Source organism: Chenopodium quinoa, unplaced genomic scaffold, assembly GCF_001683475.1.
Source record: "Chenopodium quinoa cultivar QQ74 unplaced genomic scaffold, ASM168347v1, whole genome shotgun sequence".
Classification (NCBI taxonomy): domain Eukaryota; kingdom Viridiplantae; phylum Streptophyta; class Magnoliopsida; order Caryophyllales; family Amaranthaceae; genus Chenopodium; species Chenopodium quinoa.
Genome location: NW_018745454.1, coordinates 3247326 through 3267488, shown reverse-complemented (window position 1 = coordinate 3267488; position 20163 = coordinate 3247326). Strand labels below are relative to the sequence as shown.

Genomic DNA, 20163 nt, shown 5'->3' with positions numbered 1-20163 from the left:
GTATGTTCCATTTTATCTGTGTGAATTGATTGTGCAATTGTTTTACTGTAATAAGGAGTATCACTATAGAGTATCATATACGAAAGGTGTGCACTTCTTATAAAATTGATATCAACCAATGGTATCACTACAGCTTTAGTGATACAGTATCTTTTTCTTATTCACAACAATTTCAGTAACTCAGCTTAAACTTGAATGACAACTCAATTTTACAAACTTGGTATCGTTGTGTTGATGAATAAAAGAATAGTTTCTATGAAAAAAAAAAATTGCAGCGAACAATGCAGGGGTCTGTGAGGTCAAAGAATATCATGCACACTATACCAACTTCCATCAGTGTGGCACGTCTTACAAATGTTTTGTTGGCATGGACCAGATAGAAGCATATAGTGTACTCAGATCATTCACCATTCAAGTGCCTACGATATAAGGCATATTTCATAAGCTCATAGGACGAAACTACAATCCCAACTGAAGGACCAGCACGGGCAACCCGAAGACTAATTCCTGTGAATAGCCCTTTCCAGCCTCCATCCCTGCAATGAGGCAATTAACAAATTTTATTAGCAAAGTTTGAGCTTGCCAATTCTTGTTTAATCATGAAAAAAAAAAGCAACTTAGTGAGAATCAGAAGCAAAATAAAGTAAATTTGGTACTACTACAGTTTTTAAATAAGGATGTATTCATGACCATTGACGACAGCCAGAATAGAATGTGTATTCTCAGATTTCAGCTCTAGCAGCTACACTACTGGAAGAGCAAAATTTCAAGCGCACATTCAAGTTGGTCCCTTCCAAGGAAAAAGCAAAAATCTTATGAGAAATATCCTTGGATGACAATATCAATTAAATGTCTCTAACCTCGATTTGCTATTTAATGTGATGTGTGTACCTCAATTTGCTATTTAATGTGATACACAGTCAGCCAACATTTTAGGATTCTAATGAAACATTTCAAGATTAAAAAAAAAAAATAAAATAAAATAAAATAAAATAAAATAAAAAACCCTTTCAAATTACATATTAAAAATAAAATAAATAAAATAAAAATAAAAAAATTATAAAAAAATAAAAAAATTATAAAAAAAAAATTAAAAAAAAATTAAAAAAAAAACCAGATATAATGGTAATGAAAATATCATCAACAAAATGACCAGACAACCCCTGTATATCTGTCTAACTCATGTAAATTCAGACCATAGTGCTATGTAGCTGCATAAGAGCCAATGCTTCTTGCACATATTAGGGTGCAAAACTGATCAAAAAGCAGTCCACATTTCAGCAGACTACAGAGACTACACCAACAGTATAGTTGGCACTCGAGGCAGTTCGAAAATCAAATACAACTCTACTTTTTAAGTATTCAAACCCAAATAGAAATCTTAAAAGCACAGGATAAAGCCTACCTCCATATCTCCATCAATGTACGCCGTGTCGTCATCCTCCTCTGTCTAGCTGGATCTTTCTGTTAAGGCAAAAATGAACACTCATTAGAGCTAAAAACATATACCATTACTACATTGATATTCGGACAACTTTTTTCCATTGCCATCTCATATACCCATGTTTTCCAAACCCATTCCAGATAGTGATTTCCATCTTTTTACGCCAATTTATCCGCTCAGTATCCCCTACTACATACTCCTTTTTTTTATTAGCTGCTCCACTTAAAAAATTTTGTACTAAACAAAGGAAAAAACAATTTCTAATAGTACATATTTTCAAATGTAAGCTTTTTGTCATTTTATAATTTATACTTAAGACGATTGAAACATTTAATGGTCAAAGTTGTACATGGATAAATGGCAAGTCAAAGTGAATTTTTTATCACATTTGAGGTAGAAAGTGATTGTAAATCCCAAGATAGACAGTTAATGTAAACCACCTCTATCTGCCTCCGAGTTCTTGCAACATCTAGAGGGCATGTGGCAGCTGCAGCAAGGGCACCAGCAACGAATCCGCCAGCAAAATTTGCACCTAAAACACTCGTTGCATTCATTTCATCACCAGTCAAACTGAGAATTCTTCTTCTGATCTGAAACCATATGAGTAACGCAACCTCAACATCAATTTGAATATGCATCTGTAAAAAAAAATGAATAAATCTACTACTTCAAGAGTTAAACTCACAGGTTCAAGTGCTCCCCAACAAATGGCAGAGAAAGGAACATCACGAGCAAGTTGAGCTCCAAGACCCGTCCACAACACACGATAATTTTTTACTGTAACAAAATACAGATTTCATGAGTGATTCAGGAAGAATTTCCTAACAAAGTGAGAAAGACACCAACAAAATTCTCTAATTGCCCCTTTGGATCTCAGACAAAATTGTGGCACAATACCAAGAGTTAATGGTACACATCAAACAAATATGCTGATAAATAACTATTTTTCTGGTCATGAGATTCAAAATTCATTCTACTCTACTAAATTACAAATATCTGCAAGTATCACAACACTTACACAAGGGTTTTAACTCATTTTCTAGGCTGTAAAGATGTTTTTTCTTTTTTGAGGGTGAAATGTACTAAAAGGTAAACATAGTATGATTCTATTCTTCTGAAAATCTAAATCAACTATTAAATTCAATAAAATTGTCCCAGAACCCTTGTCCACAAAACTGTAAAAGAGTATTAGCCCATCAATGACGAGAAAACATACAGTTTTGCAAATGATTTGCACTTCTGGCAGGGGATACAGCCCCAATCAGAGTTTTCCAAACTCCTGGAGGCTTGACACCAGCTCGAGGATCTGTAAATGCCTACAGTTTTAAGAAAGAGAATAAGTACAACATAGCTGGATTAATAATAATAGTAGTACCAAAATTTAATACAGTTAGGTTCCAAATGGAATCACGCATTATTCTAGGACTATATTATGGTTCACAGAAAACATAATTACAACCTGACTACAAACGCCTATGTATAGTACCTTGGGTGCAAAAAATATCAAGTATGGGGGAGGCCAAGGCGCAGCTGCTGCCCAAGGCCTTCAGGGAGCTAATGCTGCCGTCACTATTTTACTTATTTAGCCAAGGCACGCATGGCCTAAGTGCTGCTGCTGCTGCTGCTACCATAGCCAAGGCACATTTAAGCATGGGGGCTAGGTGCTGCTGCCCAAGCAAATGCACACCCATGTCCTAAGGCGAAAAGAGCATAAAAACACCACATCCTTAGAATAAACCTATTTTTGGCAATATTGAGAGTAGCATCTTGGCTTGCCTTAGGGCCAAAGCAATGCTAAGCCTAGGAAAGGCAAGGCAAAGCCAAGACAACACAGCCACAACTCAAGGCAACAAGGCCAAGGTCAAGGCATCATAAGACATGATAACGAAGGGTGGACAAAGACATGAATGAGATGGTTAATGGCACCCTGTAGGCCTCCTAGGTCCCTTTGGGATCCTGAGAATAATCTTATCATGTCCAAAAAAATTCTCCGCAAGCCAAATTTGAAGGTTATAATACAGAAAATCTGACCACATTCAGGGCATGCCTGGAATTCCAGAAATAATGAAGGGGGTAATATCTAACGGGGTAGATTCTACTTTAGCATTGATTTAGAGAGTAATAATTCATTTTCTGAGGTTTGGCAACAATCCTAGGGTAAAGACCACCAATTCAAGGCAATCGGCGGCAACCACCATGTCGTTGATAAACTTGAGACCACCACGAGCATCATCTCACTTGAAGGATCAAAAGCCCTAACCATTTGTTCAACTATCTCTTCAACCAGTGGGTCCGATTCAAGATACTTGTTCGTAATTCGCCGGAATTGATGAGCTATGGCGGCTAGCAGCTTCCACCAGGCGGCTATAATGGTGGCAACAGCTTCAATTGGGTGGAGGGATATGAAGGTGAAGGAGAGAGTACATAGCAGGGGAAAAGAAGATGCAGTATAGAAGAGGAATTGTTACGGGGGAAATTGTTATGCTAGGGGGGAGGTGGGTAATTATTAACCCCATTTTTAGGGAAATAGATTACCCCACTGATTAATTACCCTAGATCCAAACTTTAAAAAAATCCAGAATTATTACTCATGTAATTTTTCCCCTCCCATTACACCCATTCCAGGCAGCCCCTCAAAGAATACCTGGTGTAGAAAACTTAAAAGATGGTAAAGGATGTATCCCAGCCTCCCAGGTTCATATAATGTTGTTTAGAACCGTGTATAGTCACTAATCGGCCGCATTGAGACACATGGTGATCTTGAGTTAAAGGAGACGTGTGAGTAGACGGCTAGATCGACATCTTAATGACAAAGTGAACGGCACCAAGAAATGGCCTCCGAGATGTTGTGGGGTTCATAAAAAGTACACCCATGTTCGAAGATATTGAAAACCACCCAAAACTGAAGGCTACTAATCCAGACTTTAGGATCAATTTCGGAAAATTTACCCAAATTAAAGTGAAAGTGTGAGGTGCCCTAGGATAAGTTGGTTTGGAACCATAAGAGGTTTACCAATAAGTCTATAAAGTCCCAAAAATGACATTAGTTCACAATAATATTCATTATAGTCAAGGGAAGAGATGCTTTGAATCACCAACTTGACATACCAAGGTCCTAAAAACAAGAATCCTCCATCAGGTTATCAATTATATCCAAATTCACTACTTACTGTACCATTATGATTTTATGCATGGATGTATTACATAGGTTATAGAATAAGGGGTAATGTTTTGGTTTTCCTTAGAGCCAAAGTAAACCAATGCAACGCCAAGCAAGGTAACAACGCCAAGGCAAGACATTTTAGGATATGATATTGAAGGGTGTCCAAGATATGAATGAGATGGATTTCAGGCACCAAGTAGGCCTCTTAGGGGCCTTTGGGAACCCCTCAAAACACCTCAAAGCATAATCTTGACAGGTTAAAAAAGTTCTCCGGACGCCAAACTTGAAGGCTATAATACACAAAATTAGACCACTTTCGGATATTTCGGGACTAGGTGTTAAAAACTTAAAGGATGGTAGGAGATGCTAACTAGGGTCATATATTATTGTTTGGAACCATATAAAACCACTAATTGGTTACATAAAAGTTTGTTAGTAACCCGACCTGTAATTAACCCAACCTAAACCCGACCCAAAACCGATAAGAGGTATGACCTGACGTGACCCGACTCAAGCATGACCCAACCCAAACATGACCTGCATAGGCTATAGAATTAATCTGAATTGACCCGACCCGAGTTGACCTGACCCACTCTTACCAACCTAAACCCGACCCGTTTACCCGAATTGACAACTCTACCCGAAAACTCCAAAATTTCTCAAAAAACCGTGGATATTAGCCTTTAATTTTATAATTTTTTAACTTTTTTTCCCCTAGAAATAAAAATTAAATTGCTGAAACGTTTACCATAGTCTCTAATACCCTCAAGGGTGGAACCATCCAATTTTCCTTTAAACAACTAATTTACCACTTTACAACTTGCACCGATTTCATTAACTTAATCCTACCACGAACAATTATGGCAATCTATAATGACCATATATGGTTCCAAACGACATTATGTGACCCCGAGATGTATCCCCTAAAATCTCACGCCTTTTCGACAGCAAGTCCCGAAACCTCCAAAATTTCTAAAAACCGTGGATATTAAGCCTTCAATTTTGGAATTTTTGGGCTTTTTTTTGCCCGGAAATAAAAATTGCCGAAATTTTTACCATGGTCCCTAATATCCTCCGGGAGTCCAATTGGATGTGTGAAACCATCCAATTAGTTTTTAAACAGTCAATTTACCGGTTTACAACTTACGTCAATTTCATTAACTCAAGCCTACCACAAACATTTATGACAACATATAATGATCATATATGGTTCCAAATAGCATTTATATGAACCCGAGATGTATTCCCTTAAATATAAAGGCTTTTCGACACTAGGCTCCAAAACCTTAAAAATTTCTCAAAAACCGTAAAGCCTTCAATTTTGGAATTTTTTTACTTTTTTTCGCCCGGAAATAAAAATTGCCGAAATGTTTACCATGGTCCCTAATACCCTCTAGGGGTCCAATTGGATGGGTGAAACCATCCTATTTACCTTTCAACAACCAATTTTAATGGTTTACAACTTGCAACGATTTAATTAACTCAAGGCTACTACGAACATTTATGGCAACCTATAATGATCATATATGGTTCCAAACGGCATTATATGATACCAAGATGTATCCCCTAAAATCTCAAAAAAATTTGACACCATCCCAAATTTCTCAAAAGAGTATGGATTTCAATTTCAGAATTTTTTTGACTTTTTTCGCCCGGAAATAGATATTGTTAAAATGTTTACCATAGTACCTAATACCCTCCGGGAATCCAATTGGGTGGGTGCAATTTGCATTTAAACGACCAATTTACCGTTTCACAACTTACACCGATTTCATTAACTCAAGCCTACCACGAACATTTATGACAACAAATTATGATCATATATGATTCCAAACGGCATTATATGACCACGAGATGTATACCCTAGCATTTCAAGACTTTTCGACATCGGGCCCTGAAACCTCCAAAATTTCTCAAAAAGTATGAATATAGTCTTCAATTTTGGAATTTTAACTTTTTTCGCCCGAAAATAAAAATTACCGAAATGTTTACCATGGTCGCTAATACCCTATGAGAGTCCAATTGGGTGGGTGGAACCATCCAATTTGCGTTTAAACGGCCAATTTACCGATTTACAACTTGCACCGATTTCGATAACTCAATCCTACCACGAACATTTATGACAGCCTATAATGATCATATATGGTTCCAAACGACATTATATGACCCCAAGATGAATCCCCTAAAATCTCACGCCTTTTCGACACCGGTCTCGAAATCCCCAAAATTTCTAAAAAACTGTGGATATTAGCCTTCAATTTTGGATTTTTTTTTTACTTTTTTTTGCCCTGAAATAAAAATTGCCAAAATGTTTACCATGATCCCTAATATTCTATGGGAGTCCAATTGGGTGTGTGGAACCATCCAATTTGCTTTTAAACAATCAATTTACCAGTTTCCAACTTGCACTGATTTACCGGTTTACAGCGGCCAATTTAACTAAATTGCAACGAACCCGACTTGAACCGAAATTGACCCAAACCCGTTTTAACACGTCAAAACCCAAATTTAACCCGACTTGTTACCAACCTGGCCTTAATTCAACCCGACCCATTCCTAACCCGACCTGAATATAACCCAACCTGTTACAAACCCGACCTGAAATTAACCCGACTTGTTATTGACCTGACCCAAAATCAACCAGACTTATTGACCCGACCTGAATTTTACAAGACCTATTATTTACCCGACCAAAAAATTCAACCCGATATGTTACCAACCCGACTTGAATTTAACACAACTTGTTATTGACCGACCTAAATTCAACCCAAATTTATCCTGACCCGATTTTAAATCACCTTAAATGCAATTTAGACCACCTTATTAATGTTGATCAAAGCATTTTGTCTAGGGAGACCAAGTCGGTCCAAGCCAACAAAGGAAAAAGAGTATCATCCTCAAATTTAAGAGTGAAATATAGTATACATTTGTTGTATGATCAAAGGAGATAATTATCTTCCTAAATTATAGACTATAGTTCTCTAGTATATTGCCATATATATTAAAGTCAAAAGAAATAATTAGCTTGATAAAAATGATAATTATCTATTTATAGTTAGTTGAACCCGAATATGACCTGACTTAGAAATGACCCGACCTAATTGTAACTAGCAAAATATTGACTTGAACATAACCCGACTTGAATCCGAGAATGACCCGACTTGGAAATGACCCAACCTAATTATAACCCGCAAATTATTTACTTGAACCGAGCCCGACTAGAACCCGAGAATGACTTGACTTGAAAATGACCTCACCGGGTTTTAACCCGTAAATTAATGACTTGAACCGAATCTGACTCAAACCCGAGAATGACCCGACCTGATTCTAATCCGCAAATTATTGACCTGAACCGAAATCGACTCGAACCCGAGAATTACCCTAACCCGTGAAACCCGAATTAAACCGACCTATTGTTCACGTGACCCGAATTTAACCCGACCTGTTATTAAACCGATCTAAACCCAACCCAAACCCGATAAGAAGTATTACCCGACTTAAGCATGTCCCAATCAAACCTGACCTGCATAGGATATGGAATTAATCCGAATTGACCCGACACGAGTTGACCCAACCCATTCTTACCGACCCAAACCCGACCCATTACCCGAATTGACAGCTCTACGGCCTAAACCTCCAAAATTTCTCAAAAAGTATGGATATTAGTCTTCAATTTTAGATTTTTTTTACTTTTTTTCGCCCGAAAATAAAATTTACCGAGATGTTTAGCACAGTCCCTAATAATACCCTCTGGGAGTCCAATTAAGTGGGTGGAACCATCCAATTTGCCTTTAAACGGTCAATTTACCGATTTACAACTTACACCGATTTCAATAACTCAATCCTACCACGAACATTTATGACAACATATAATGATAATTTATGGGTAAAAAAGGCATCAAATGACCCTGAGATGTATCCCCTAAAATCTCATTTTTTTTTCAACACTGGGCCGCAAAACCTTCGAAATTTCTCAAAAAGCATGGATATTAGCCTTTAGTTTTGGAATTTTTTTACTTATTTTCGCTAAGAAATAAAAATTGCCGAAATGTTTACCATGGTCCCTAATACCCTCCGTGTGTCCAATTGGGTGGGTTGAACTTTCCAATTTGTCCTTAATCGGCCAATTTACCCATTTACAACTAGCATCAATTTCATTAACTCAAGCCTACCACAAACATTTATGAAAACAAATAATGATTACATATGGTTCCAAACAACATTATATGACACCGAGTCGTATCCTCTAAAATTTCATGGCTTTTCGACACCAGGCCTCGAAACTTCCAAACTATCTAAAAAAACGGGGATATTAGCCTTTAATTTTGAAATTTTGAGACTTTTTTCACCTGGAAATAATAATTGCCAAAATGTTTACCATGCTCCCTAATATCCTCCAGGATTCCAATTGAGTGGGTGGACCCATCCAATTTGCCTTTAAACGGCCAATTTACCGATTTACAACTTGCACCGATTTCATTAACCAAAGCCTACCATGAACATCTATAACATCATATAATGATCACATATGGTTCCAAAAAGCATTATATGACCCCAGATGTATTCCTTAAATTTCAAGACTTTTCGACACTTGTGCTCGAAATCTCCAAAATTTCTCAAAAAACGAGGACTAATGCCTTCAATTATGGAAATTTTTTCGCCCGTAAATAAAAATTGCAGAAATGTTTATCATGGTCCATAATACCCTTCGTGACTCTAATTGGATGGGTGGAGCCATCCAATTTGCCTTTAAATAGACCAATTTACCGCTTTACAACTTGCACCGAATTCATTAACTCAAGCCTACTACAAACATTTATAACAACATATAATAATTATATATGGTTCCAAACGACATTATATGACCACAAGATGTATTTTTTAAAATATCAAGACTTTTCTACACCGGACCCGAAACCTCTAAAATTTCTCAAAAAGCATGGATATATTTGCCTTTAATTTTAAAAAAATCTCTTTTTTTCGTTCAGAAATAAAAATTGCCGAAATGTTTACCATGGTCCCTAACAACCTCCGGGAGTCCAATTGGGTGGGTGGAACAATCCAATTTGCCTTTGAACGGCCAATTTATCGGCTTACAACTTGCACGGATTTCAATAACTCAAGCCTACTACAAACATTTATGACAACAAATAATGATTATATATGGTTCCAAACGACATTATATAACCCCGAGATGTATTTCCTAAAATATCAAGACTTTTCGACACCGGCCCCGAAACCTCCAAAACTTCTCAAAAAACGTGGATATTACCCTTTAATTTTGAAAATTTTAGACTTTTTTTCACTCTGAAATAAAAATTTCCGAAATGATTACCATGGTCCCTATTATCCTCCAAGAGTCCTATTGGGTGGATGGAACCATCCAACTTGCCTTTAAACAACCAATTTACCGGTTTACAACTTGCATTGATTTCATTAACTCAAGCCTACTACGAACATTTATGGCAACAAATAATGATCATATATGGTGCCAAACGGCATAATATGACCGCTAGATGTATCCTATAAAATTTCAAGACTTTTCGACACCGAGCCCCGAAACCTTCAAAATTTCTCAAAAAGCATGGATATTAGCCTTCAATTTTGGAAATTTTCGGCAAAAATTGCCGAAATGATTACCAAGGTCCCTAACATCCTCTGGGAGTTTAATTGGGTGGGTGGAACCATCCAATTTGCGTTTTAACGGCCAATTTAATTAACTTGCACCGAACTCGACTTGAACTGAAATTGACCCTAACCCGTTTAACCCGTCAAAACCCAAATTTAACCCGACTTTTACTAACCTGCCTGAATTCAACCCGACCCATTCCTAATCGACCCGACTTTAACCCAATCTGTTACAAACCCGACCTGAAATCAACCCATCTTATTATTTACCATACCCAAATTCAACCTGACTTGTTATTGACCCAACCCGAATTTTACCACACCTATTACTTACCCGACCAAAAAATTTAACCTGATACTAAACCGACTCGAAATTAGCACGATTTGTTATTGACCGACCTAAATTCAACCCAAATTGTTCCTAACCCGATTTCAAATCACCTTAAATGCAATTTAGACCACCTTATTATTGTTGATCAAAGCATTTTGTCTAGGGAGACCAAGTCGGTCAAGGCTAGCAAAAGAAAGGAGCATCATCCTCAAATTTAACTCAAATTTAAGAGTTAGATATAGTACATATTTGTTGTATGGTCAAAGGAGATAATTATCTTCCTAAATTATAGACTATAGTTTTCTAGTATATTGTCATATATATTATAGTAAAAGGAAATAATTAGCTTGATAAAAATGATAATTATTTATTTATAGTTAGTTGAACCCGAATATGACCTGACTTGGAAATGACTAGGGCTGGCAATTTCACCCTGACCCGATGGATATCCGATCCACCCGACCCGAAAAAATGGATGAAAACCCAACAACTCACGGATTTCAATCGGGTGACGGGTGGATCGGGTGATGGATCGGGTCGGATTCGGGTTGGTGTACATCCAACCCATCACCCGACCCACCCATCCACCCGAATATTTATAATAATATATATGTATATTTTAATATATCAAGTCTTTAAAAAAAAAAAAAAAAGCACAGTTAGGGTTTTATTTTCATCCCTTTTCTAATCTGACTTCACTCTTTAGCCTCCACAAGACTTTCTCTCTCCTTCACTAAGACACTCCAACCCTTGCTGCAATTCCGGCGACGCTCCGAGCCTCCAACCTCCTCACCTCTGACCAGAACGTGCAAAATTCTTACAGATCGGCGTCCTTGAAGGACTTACCACCATTTAATTATTCGACTCATCGGCAATCTTGTAAGTATATGTTTCTTTTTATTCATCTTCAACATTTATTTGGAAATTTGGAATGAAATTATTTTTCTATCTAGTTTATCATCTTATTCTGATTTTTGTGATTGTACTACTTGTAAATATGCAAACTTTTTCAATTTTGATATGAGTATTGTATAATTTTGAAATGTATGTAAATTTGTTCTATTTTTTTTATTATTTTTTATTTTTTATTTTGTTAGTATCATAATTAGAGAATTTGTATAATTTGAATATGTAACTTGCTTTTGTGATTCATTTTTTTGGTGAAATCTGAAGCTTGTACTTTGTTCTTAGACGAAAATGTTGAATATTTTGTACATAGATTCTTTGTTAGGGTATTTATTGAAATTTACTACTACTAATAAAATTAACTGATTTATGAATGTATAGCTCTTTAATTGATGTCGCCTAAACTATTATACATCTAATTTATTATTTTGTTGATGTATAACAGTCATGGACACAAAAAACAGCAGTGCAGGCTCTAAGTCTTTCTCTTTTTCCCCATCTCCATCTCCTGAATTGCCACTTCCAAAGGCAATGTCTTCCCATCCTGAACAACAAAACCACAATATTGAGGAGGAGGGAAAAATGAATGAGCCACTACCTCCACGTCCACCTAAGCGACTAAAATCAGAAGTGTGGAAATCACTTTGAGAAGACTACTATCAATGGTGAAGCAAAGGCTAGATGTTTACATTGTAATCATCTATTTTCCGGCAATAGCAAGAATGGGACCTCTCATTTGAAAGACCATATTGAACTGAGATGCACTAAAAAGCACATGAAGGTTGACATTCGTCAAAAAATCTTGTCTATTAATCGTAGACAAGATTCAAGTGTAAGGCTAGAAAACCATGTATTTAGTCAAGAAGAATCAAGAAGGGAGTTGTCTAATATGGTTATTCTTCATGAGTACCCATTGTCAATTGTGGAGCATATTGAGTTTCGGAGATTTGTTCATAGCCTTAATCCAAATTTCAAAATAATAAGTCGTAACACTTTGAAAAGTGACATTATGAAGATGTTTTTTTTACTGAGAAAGCAAATCTCAAAAAGTTGTTTAATGGTCATGAGGGCAGAGTAGCCATTACAACTGATATGTGGACTGCTTCACACCAGAAGAAAGGATATATGGCTGTCACGTCTCATTTCATTGATGATCAATGGGTTTTAAGGAACAAAACATTGAGGTATTAATATTTTAAAGCTATTTTTATTAAGAATTTGATAATTAGTTTAGTTTTATGCATTTTTTACAAAGTTTGGATTGAATTTTTATGCATCTATGTTATTGCAAAATAGGTTTGTTTATGTTCCTTGTCCACACACTGCCAACATGCTTGCTCGAAGTTCTTGTGGATACCTTGAATGTGTACAACATAGCTGAGAAAATATCTTTTGTGGTTCTTGATAATTGTACTACTAATGATGCTCTAATTGATGTTTTGCAAGAAAAGTTTGACTATGATAGTTTACTTTGTTGTGGGGAATTTTTACATGTGCGTTGTAATGCACATATACTTAATTTAACTGTTCATGATGGTTTGGAGGTAATAGGGTCTGGAATTGAGAGGATTCGTAATTGTGTAGTTTTTTGGAGTTCAACTCAAAATAGACTTCAAAAGTTTGAGGATAAGGCTAGATCTTCGAAAGTTGATTGTTCTAAAAAATTGTCCCTTGATTGTAAGACAAGGTGGAACTCGACATATTTAATGCTTCAAAGTGCTTTACCATATAAGAGTGTTTTTGCAAACTTGAAAACTCAAAATCCAAAGTTTAAATTTGTGGTTCCTTCTCAACGGGATTGGGAGTTGGCTGAAATTATATGTGATAAATTGAAAAGGTTTCATAAGGTGACTGAGTTGTTCTCTGGTAGAAAATATCCCATTGCCAACTTGTTCTTTCGTCAAGTTTGTGAGATTAAATTAGCTTTGCGTTCTTGGTCAAATAGTAATGAGCAAGTAATTAGGGATATGACAGAAAAAATGGTTGAAAAGTTTGACAAATATTGGTCGAATATCAATGGAATTTTGTCTGTTACTGCAATTTTAGACCCTAGAAATAAGTTGGAATGTGTGGAGTTTTATTTTAATGAAATATATGGTGATGAAGCTCATGTTGAGATGGATAAAATAAGGAGTTTGTTGTATGATTTACTGCAAGAGTACCATGGTTGAAACAGAGGATTTTGTGTCTCCTACTTCTAGTCGTACCGGAAAACGGCCTGCTGATTTTGTTACTTGTGATGGTGGTGATGATTTTGATAAATGGACTTTGATTAAGAAGAATAAGAAAAGAAAAGCCAATGTTCGATGTGAGTTAGACCACTACCTTGAAGATGATGCATTACCAAAGAGTAGTAACTTTGATGTCCTTAATTTTTGGAAAACTGATTTAAAGTATCCTACTTTGAGAAAAATTGCTAAGGATATTCTAGCAATACCTGCATCAACAGTGGCTTCCGAGAGTGCTTTTAGCATGGGAGGTAGGATAGTGAGTCCACAATGTTCGACACTTCATGCTAATACTGTTGAAGCACTTATGTGCATGCAAAATTGGCTTCTTGGAGAGTATTCAGGTAATTAACTATGATTTTGTTTAATATCCACTTTAAATTTTACTCTTTAAATTAAAATGACAAAGCTGATTTTTTGGTGAAATTATTAATATAGGTTCTTCCTTTGATAATGCACACACATATGCAACTATCTTGGACGATGTCGATGAGGGAGGCGAAGGAAGCTCTACAAGTGAAGTCATTGATGTTAACTCGGTAAATTTATCTTTAATTTTTATTATTAAATTTATATTCTTTGTTCATATTTTATTGTAATTATATTTTTTATGGTTATAATTTTATTTTTCACTGTTAATTTTTTTTCCTTCTTTTATATTATTGTAGGATGGAGAGGACATGGATATGTGAAAGTCACTTGAAGAGTTGATGAAGAACTACTGTAGTTTCATCATTGAAGACTTGATGGATGTTTTATCTTATTGTAGTTTTATTTATTTTGTTGTTAATAATCGTTGCTGCCAACATGGCCCAACAATTAAGTTATGTACTATGTGTATGTTGTTATTGTTGTTAACTTTAATCTGAACTCTAGTTATTATTCCATATTTCCCTTTAATGTGATTGTCTAATTGATGCATGCAAATATAATGGTGATGTTTAATTTGTGCAGTCAATGTCGTTAAACAGAAAAATCTAAATTAGTTAGAACCAGATTAGCACCCAATCCACCCGATTCACCCACGGATGATGGATGGAGCGGATGTGGATGAAGAAAAAGTCGGGTGATGGATGGGTCGGGTGGCGGATGGGTAGCTAACGGATGGAGGCGGATTGAGCTCCACCCGATCCACATCCGATCCATTGCCACCCCTGGAAATGACCCGACCTGATTATAACCTGCAAATTATTGACTTGAACATAACCCGACTTGAATCTGAGAATGACCCGACTTGGAAATGACCCAACCTGATTATAACCCGCAAATTATTGACTTGAACCGAACTCGACTTGAACCTGAGAATGACCCGACCTGATTATAACCCGCAAATTATTGACTTGAATCGAACCCGATTCAAACCCGAGAATGACCCAAATTGATTCTAACCCGCAAATTATTGACTTAAATCGAGCCTGACTCGAATCCGAGAATTACCCTTACCCATTTTAACCCGTGAAAACCCGAATTAAGCCCGGCCTATTGTTCACTAGACCCAAATGTAACCCGACCTGTTATTAACCCGACCTAATTCCAACCCAAACCCGATAAGAAGTATGACCCGACGTGGCCCAACTCAAGCATGACCTTACCCAAACCCGACCCGCATAGGTTGTGGAATTAATCCAAATTGACCTGACCCACTCTTACCCGACCAAAACCCGACCCGTTTACCCGAATTGACAGCTCTAATTATATCTGTATTATTTATAAAGTCCCAATAATAAGTTAAGTTCAACTATGCGGCTATTTTGAAATCATTTTATACTGGTAGTCAAAAGCTGGCCGTGATGGTTCCAAATTTCCAATCACCAATTTGGCACCCCGAGATCCTATTAAGGTGACGAGAATCTTTCATTGGGTTATTAATTATACCTAAATCCAGCAATTGCAATAGCAAATTACCATACCATTATGTTGTTAATACATGCATGTATTATATAGCTTGTTTACATCATACTATACATTTTTGTACTATACTATCCTATAAAGGTGATGTGTTTGTTACTCAACACCAATCAATTTTGGTTAGTTGTTTACAATTGTACACAATGAAGTCAATGAAGCCTATTTTGATGAAAAAGTTTCCATAACAATGGGATATCATATCATGTTGGCAACAAATATCTAACACATTTGCAATAGTACATCAACAATAAGAGGCTTCAAAGAAAAAGCAAAGCCACTAAGGCATATCATAGAGACACTAAAGATGCATAACTTTTAACTCCCATTCATAATATCATACTGCAACAACTTTCCAAACTTCATTTTGTGAATGGTATCAGAAGATACCAAGGACAAAAAAATGATACCTGCATACGTGTTCGTGCCAGTTCTATGGGGTAACAAGTAATACATGCCAACGTACGAGCAGCAGATCCAGCTACTAAAGGAGAATATGGACTCAAACTGGAAGCATATTGCTCCGTAAGCTCCTCAAGAAAATTCCTCAGCATGTCATAACAAGGTAAGTAAATTCCCACCTACAAAAAAAAAAAAAAAAAATAATAATAATAATAATAATAATAATAATAATTTATTTCAGATGGAAATACACCTAGGCCTTGCAGACAGAAAATACTTACAGTGGGAATGGCCAGTGCTAAACTAGCATTTGTACCTCTCCACAATCTAGAAAATCCTTCCTGCACAATCATCCCTGTAAGGGCTCAATAATTATTAGCAAGATTCAACAGCCAAATAAGGAAAGGTAGGAATAGAAGAGGGGGCATGCCATGAAAAGCGAAACGTACTACTAGTATTTAATTTCCTAACATATCCACTAAGAAGCCCAACAAATAGTTACTGCATTACTTAACTATAGTCAGCAGATCACGAATAAAATCTGACGATTATGACATGTAAATCAGTAAATCCCACTATTAAAAACATATGTAATTCGCACTCAAAAAAGGTACGCTGCAGCCATCAAGACTCAAAAGGCAGCATGTTGGTAACAAAATACTTGTTCCACTAAGAGGGGAAAAATCCTAAGTCAGAGACAAATAAGAAAAATATTTGCATCTGTTTAGGTAAATACCTCACCCCTACCAATCACAAGAACCTTCACCTAGACGTATAAAATTTTAAACCTTCACCTAGACATTTCATTTACCAACACATGAGCAAGTCTTCAAAAACATCAGTTTGCTGACCTGGCGTGTGACTTTGAAGAAAACATCATAAGTTCCTTTATATTGTGAACATTCACGAGCGCATGTTGATCCATCAGCACGAGTTATATCATGGTGTGGCTGTGAAGATCTGGGGTTTTGAAGCATCTGGGACAACAATTTAAATACCTGGATTAGTCAGAAGATCAAGTCCAAAGGCAACCACAAGACACAAATATGCAAGACCTCTAAATAAGAGGTCTTTCATCCCCAATAAGAGGGCTAGCAAACAGGCTTTGGACAGGATAGGACCAGCCAAAATAAGTTTACATCAATCCTTGTCTCTAAATTTAAATCAATCCTCGTATATAAGTATGCCATTAATTAGAGCATACTGACTTTGTCAAAAAGCTAAATGAACCAACCATGCTATAAATTATCCTAAACAATTAAATACAATCCTCTTACGTCGATGAATAAGTCTTTAGCATCAGAATACATATAAATGAAAATATACAACTGCTCTTAGAATTGATTAGAGATAATGACATCTTACTTCTCTAGTATAAATTATGGATATCTGTGTTTTAAGCTTAATGCCTACCTCAAAAATGTATAAGCTCAACTGGGTCACCAAATATCTTATTAATGAACTGGAAGTTTGGCGATTCAAAGATACACAAAATTAAATCATACAAGCTGGAGAGGAAGGAAATTTAGCTCTATCGATAAATTCCTAGCTACTAGTCATTTTTGTTCATAGTGAGGCAAGTGTAATGTAAGGTTGTATTTAATAGTGTCAATTCATAACAAAATCTGCCATACTATTTCTAATAAAGGAAGAAAAAAATATATATATACCGTATTTGTTTCAGAACATGCTGGATCACATTGATTTTGATAAGGGACACCAGCAGCCTGTGCTTGTAACCTTGTCTGCATATATAGACATTAATAAAAGGCATTATAACATTGTTGTGAAGAACATCATAGTTGATAGTATCCACTGACATGCAAAACATGACATTGCTGAGAAGTTTGATAGCTGAAGTTATTAATTCCTAACAGAGATGTGAGAAATAAGAGACAGGAATACTAAACAAAGTTTCTCAGTCAGCTAGTCAAAACCAATGTCAGGTTTCTCACTACCTATAACAAGCAATATGGATTATGCATATGACCTACATAACAAAATGCTTAAGGCCAAATAACAGGTTGCTAAAGATTGTAATAAAAAGAGAAGGAAAGCATAAAACACTAAACAGAGATTATATAGTACATCAGTTAAAGCCGTCCAGTCCCTACTTACATAGTCTAACATTCATGATAGTAGGTATGAACGAAGGAGGAGACCTTGTGAGGATGCATTAACTTCAGTACAAAGCTTCAATAATCCCAACGAGACCTTGTGCGGATGCATTAACTTCGGCACTAAACTTAAGTAATTCCACTGAGACTTTCAACTTGCAAAACACACATATACACCTCAAAAATCCTAGCATAGAAACCTAGCAGATAACAAGAAATGCGGCATTAATGCAGCATTGCTGCATTGGCTAAGGAACAATCAATCACATAAACTGTCAAGCTTATCACTAAAAATAATCTTCATTACCTAATCACAATTCACAACATTACCGACGACTAACTAAACAACTTCAATTCTAGCTGAAATAATTATTAATTTATAATGTTGAATGTATAATCGAGTTTGAGCAAATTTCAGCATCATCGAACAAACAAATTGCGGAAGTATCGCCTTAGTTTGTACAGTAAACTACTAATTACGAGCATATAATCAACAAATTTCTAATATATTGTTAAAATCGGCAATTTGATGCTCAAAATACAAAATAATCTAACCTAATCGGGAAAATAATCAAGAAAATCGAAACATTAGCTCAATTAAGAAAATTAAATTACAATGCACAAAATTAAAAAGCAACAATAAGAGAAATAGAGGAAAACCTTGGCAACGTCAAGAGGATTAACGATAAGAGCAGAAATGACGGCGGCAGAAGCGGCGGAAATCGCACGCTCACCAAAACCTAAATTGAAATCAGCTAGGGTTTTGATTCTGGAATCTTCATCATTTCCTAACCCTAACATCGATTTATCAACATTTTCGTCAAATTCAACCCTATTCGTCGCCGCAACAGCACCTAATCGTGTTGGTAGAGTGTTCCTCGCACCTCCCATCGAAAAATTCGAAGAAATTCTGAAGTAATTTGGTGATTTTGAAGTGTTGATTGATTGAAATTAGTAATCTGGAAATTTGGAGTTGGAGTAGAAATTTCTGGAAATGAAAAAGAGGAAGAAGATGAGAGAGAATTGTAGGAGAGAGAATGGTGGCGTGGAAGGAAGGGCGCCAAAGAATTAAAGCGGGAATTTGATTCAGCGTGAAAGAGAAGAAATCGAAGAGGTTGACATATTGACGTGTTCGCATGGTCATTGCATGCGTAGGCGGTTCAGGAGGATGGAATGTGTTGCCTTTTGCCACCCAAAATTGTCTAGAATCATCGTCACTACTCACTAGGCACAATATTATGTCACTCATTTTTAAATTGGATGACTCCATTATTAATATCAAAGGCTCAACCTCATCATATAAAACGCAAATAGTTCATTCACTCCTTTTACCCATCCTTTGATGCTAACGAATATAGATATGATTAAACCCGCCCTCGAGAGAGGTAGAAACTAGATAGTGGTTAGACATACTTAAAATTATTAAGTTGGCGCCTTTGGGGGCATTTGTAATTGTTAGTTTAATGCGGAGTATATTATTGTTTTATATTTATTTTTACACTAGGTTAAAATCCCATGCAATGCACATTGGTTAAATATTTTTAACAATGTTTTTACAAAATATAAATTATATAAAATATAATTAAAAATATTTTATTTGGATATCTATCGAATATGATTAGTGATCCAAAATCGAACCATGATAATTCAAAAGTGGGGTTGGGATAAGCTTGAGTATGTGTTGGCTAAGTCATGAGCCAATTGAATTTGGGTTAGGTTAATTGGGTGGTTCATGGGTTAGAATTTTTTCTTTCCCTCTAAATTAGATGCATATTTGGAAAAATGTAAAGAGATTTATAGACTTACATTTAAACTCACAATACACTTGTCTTGAAAGTAATACTACGTAATAAATTGGCTACTATTATTAGCCATGGATTAATAATATAATGAAAGTTACTATTGATTAATTAGAATGATATAAAAAACTAATTACTTTATACTTTTTATCATATGTACAAATTAATTAGAATAGTAAACTAATTACAATAATAGAATGATAGTTACTATTGACTATTGAGTTGAGCTTAATTAAAACC

The 20163-nt window shown here is 35.9% G+C and overlaps 1 protein-coding gene across 2 annotated transcripts; it reads right to left on the bottom strand.

The window, feature by feature from the left end:
* Positions 1-78: 78 nt before the first annotated feature.
* On the bottom strand, positions 79-19308 carry LOC110714215 (mitochondrial carrier protein MTM1-like). Of its 2 annotated transcripts, XM_021892704.1 has the most exons (10): positions 18785-19308; positions 17678-17752; positions 16859-16984; positions 16289-16348; positions 16016-16186; positions 2661-2760; positions 2130-2221; positions 1885-2034; positions 1406-1464; positions 79-536 (listed from the first exon to the last, which is right to left on the bottom strand). In XM_021892704.1, exons 1-10 carry the CDS (start codon positions 19013-19015, stop codon positions 401-403), a joined length of 1200 nt encoding a protein of 399 aa, XP_021748396.1. In that variant the 5' UTR covers positions 19016-19308; the 3' UTR covers positions 79-400. The 2 variants fall into 2 exon arrangements, with proteins under 2 accessions (XP_021748396.1, XP_021748397.1); XM_021892705.1 differs by lacking the exons at positions 17678-17752; positions 18785-19308 and having other exon boundaries at positions 16289-16362.
* Between the last annotated feature and the right edge of the window lie 855 nt (positions 19309-20163).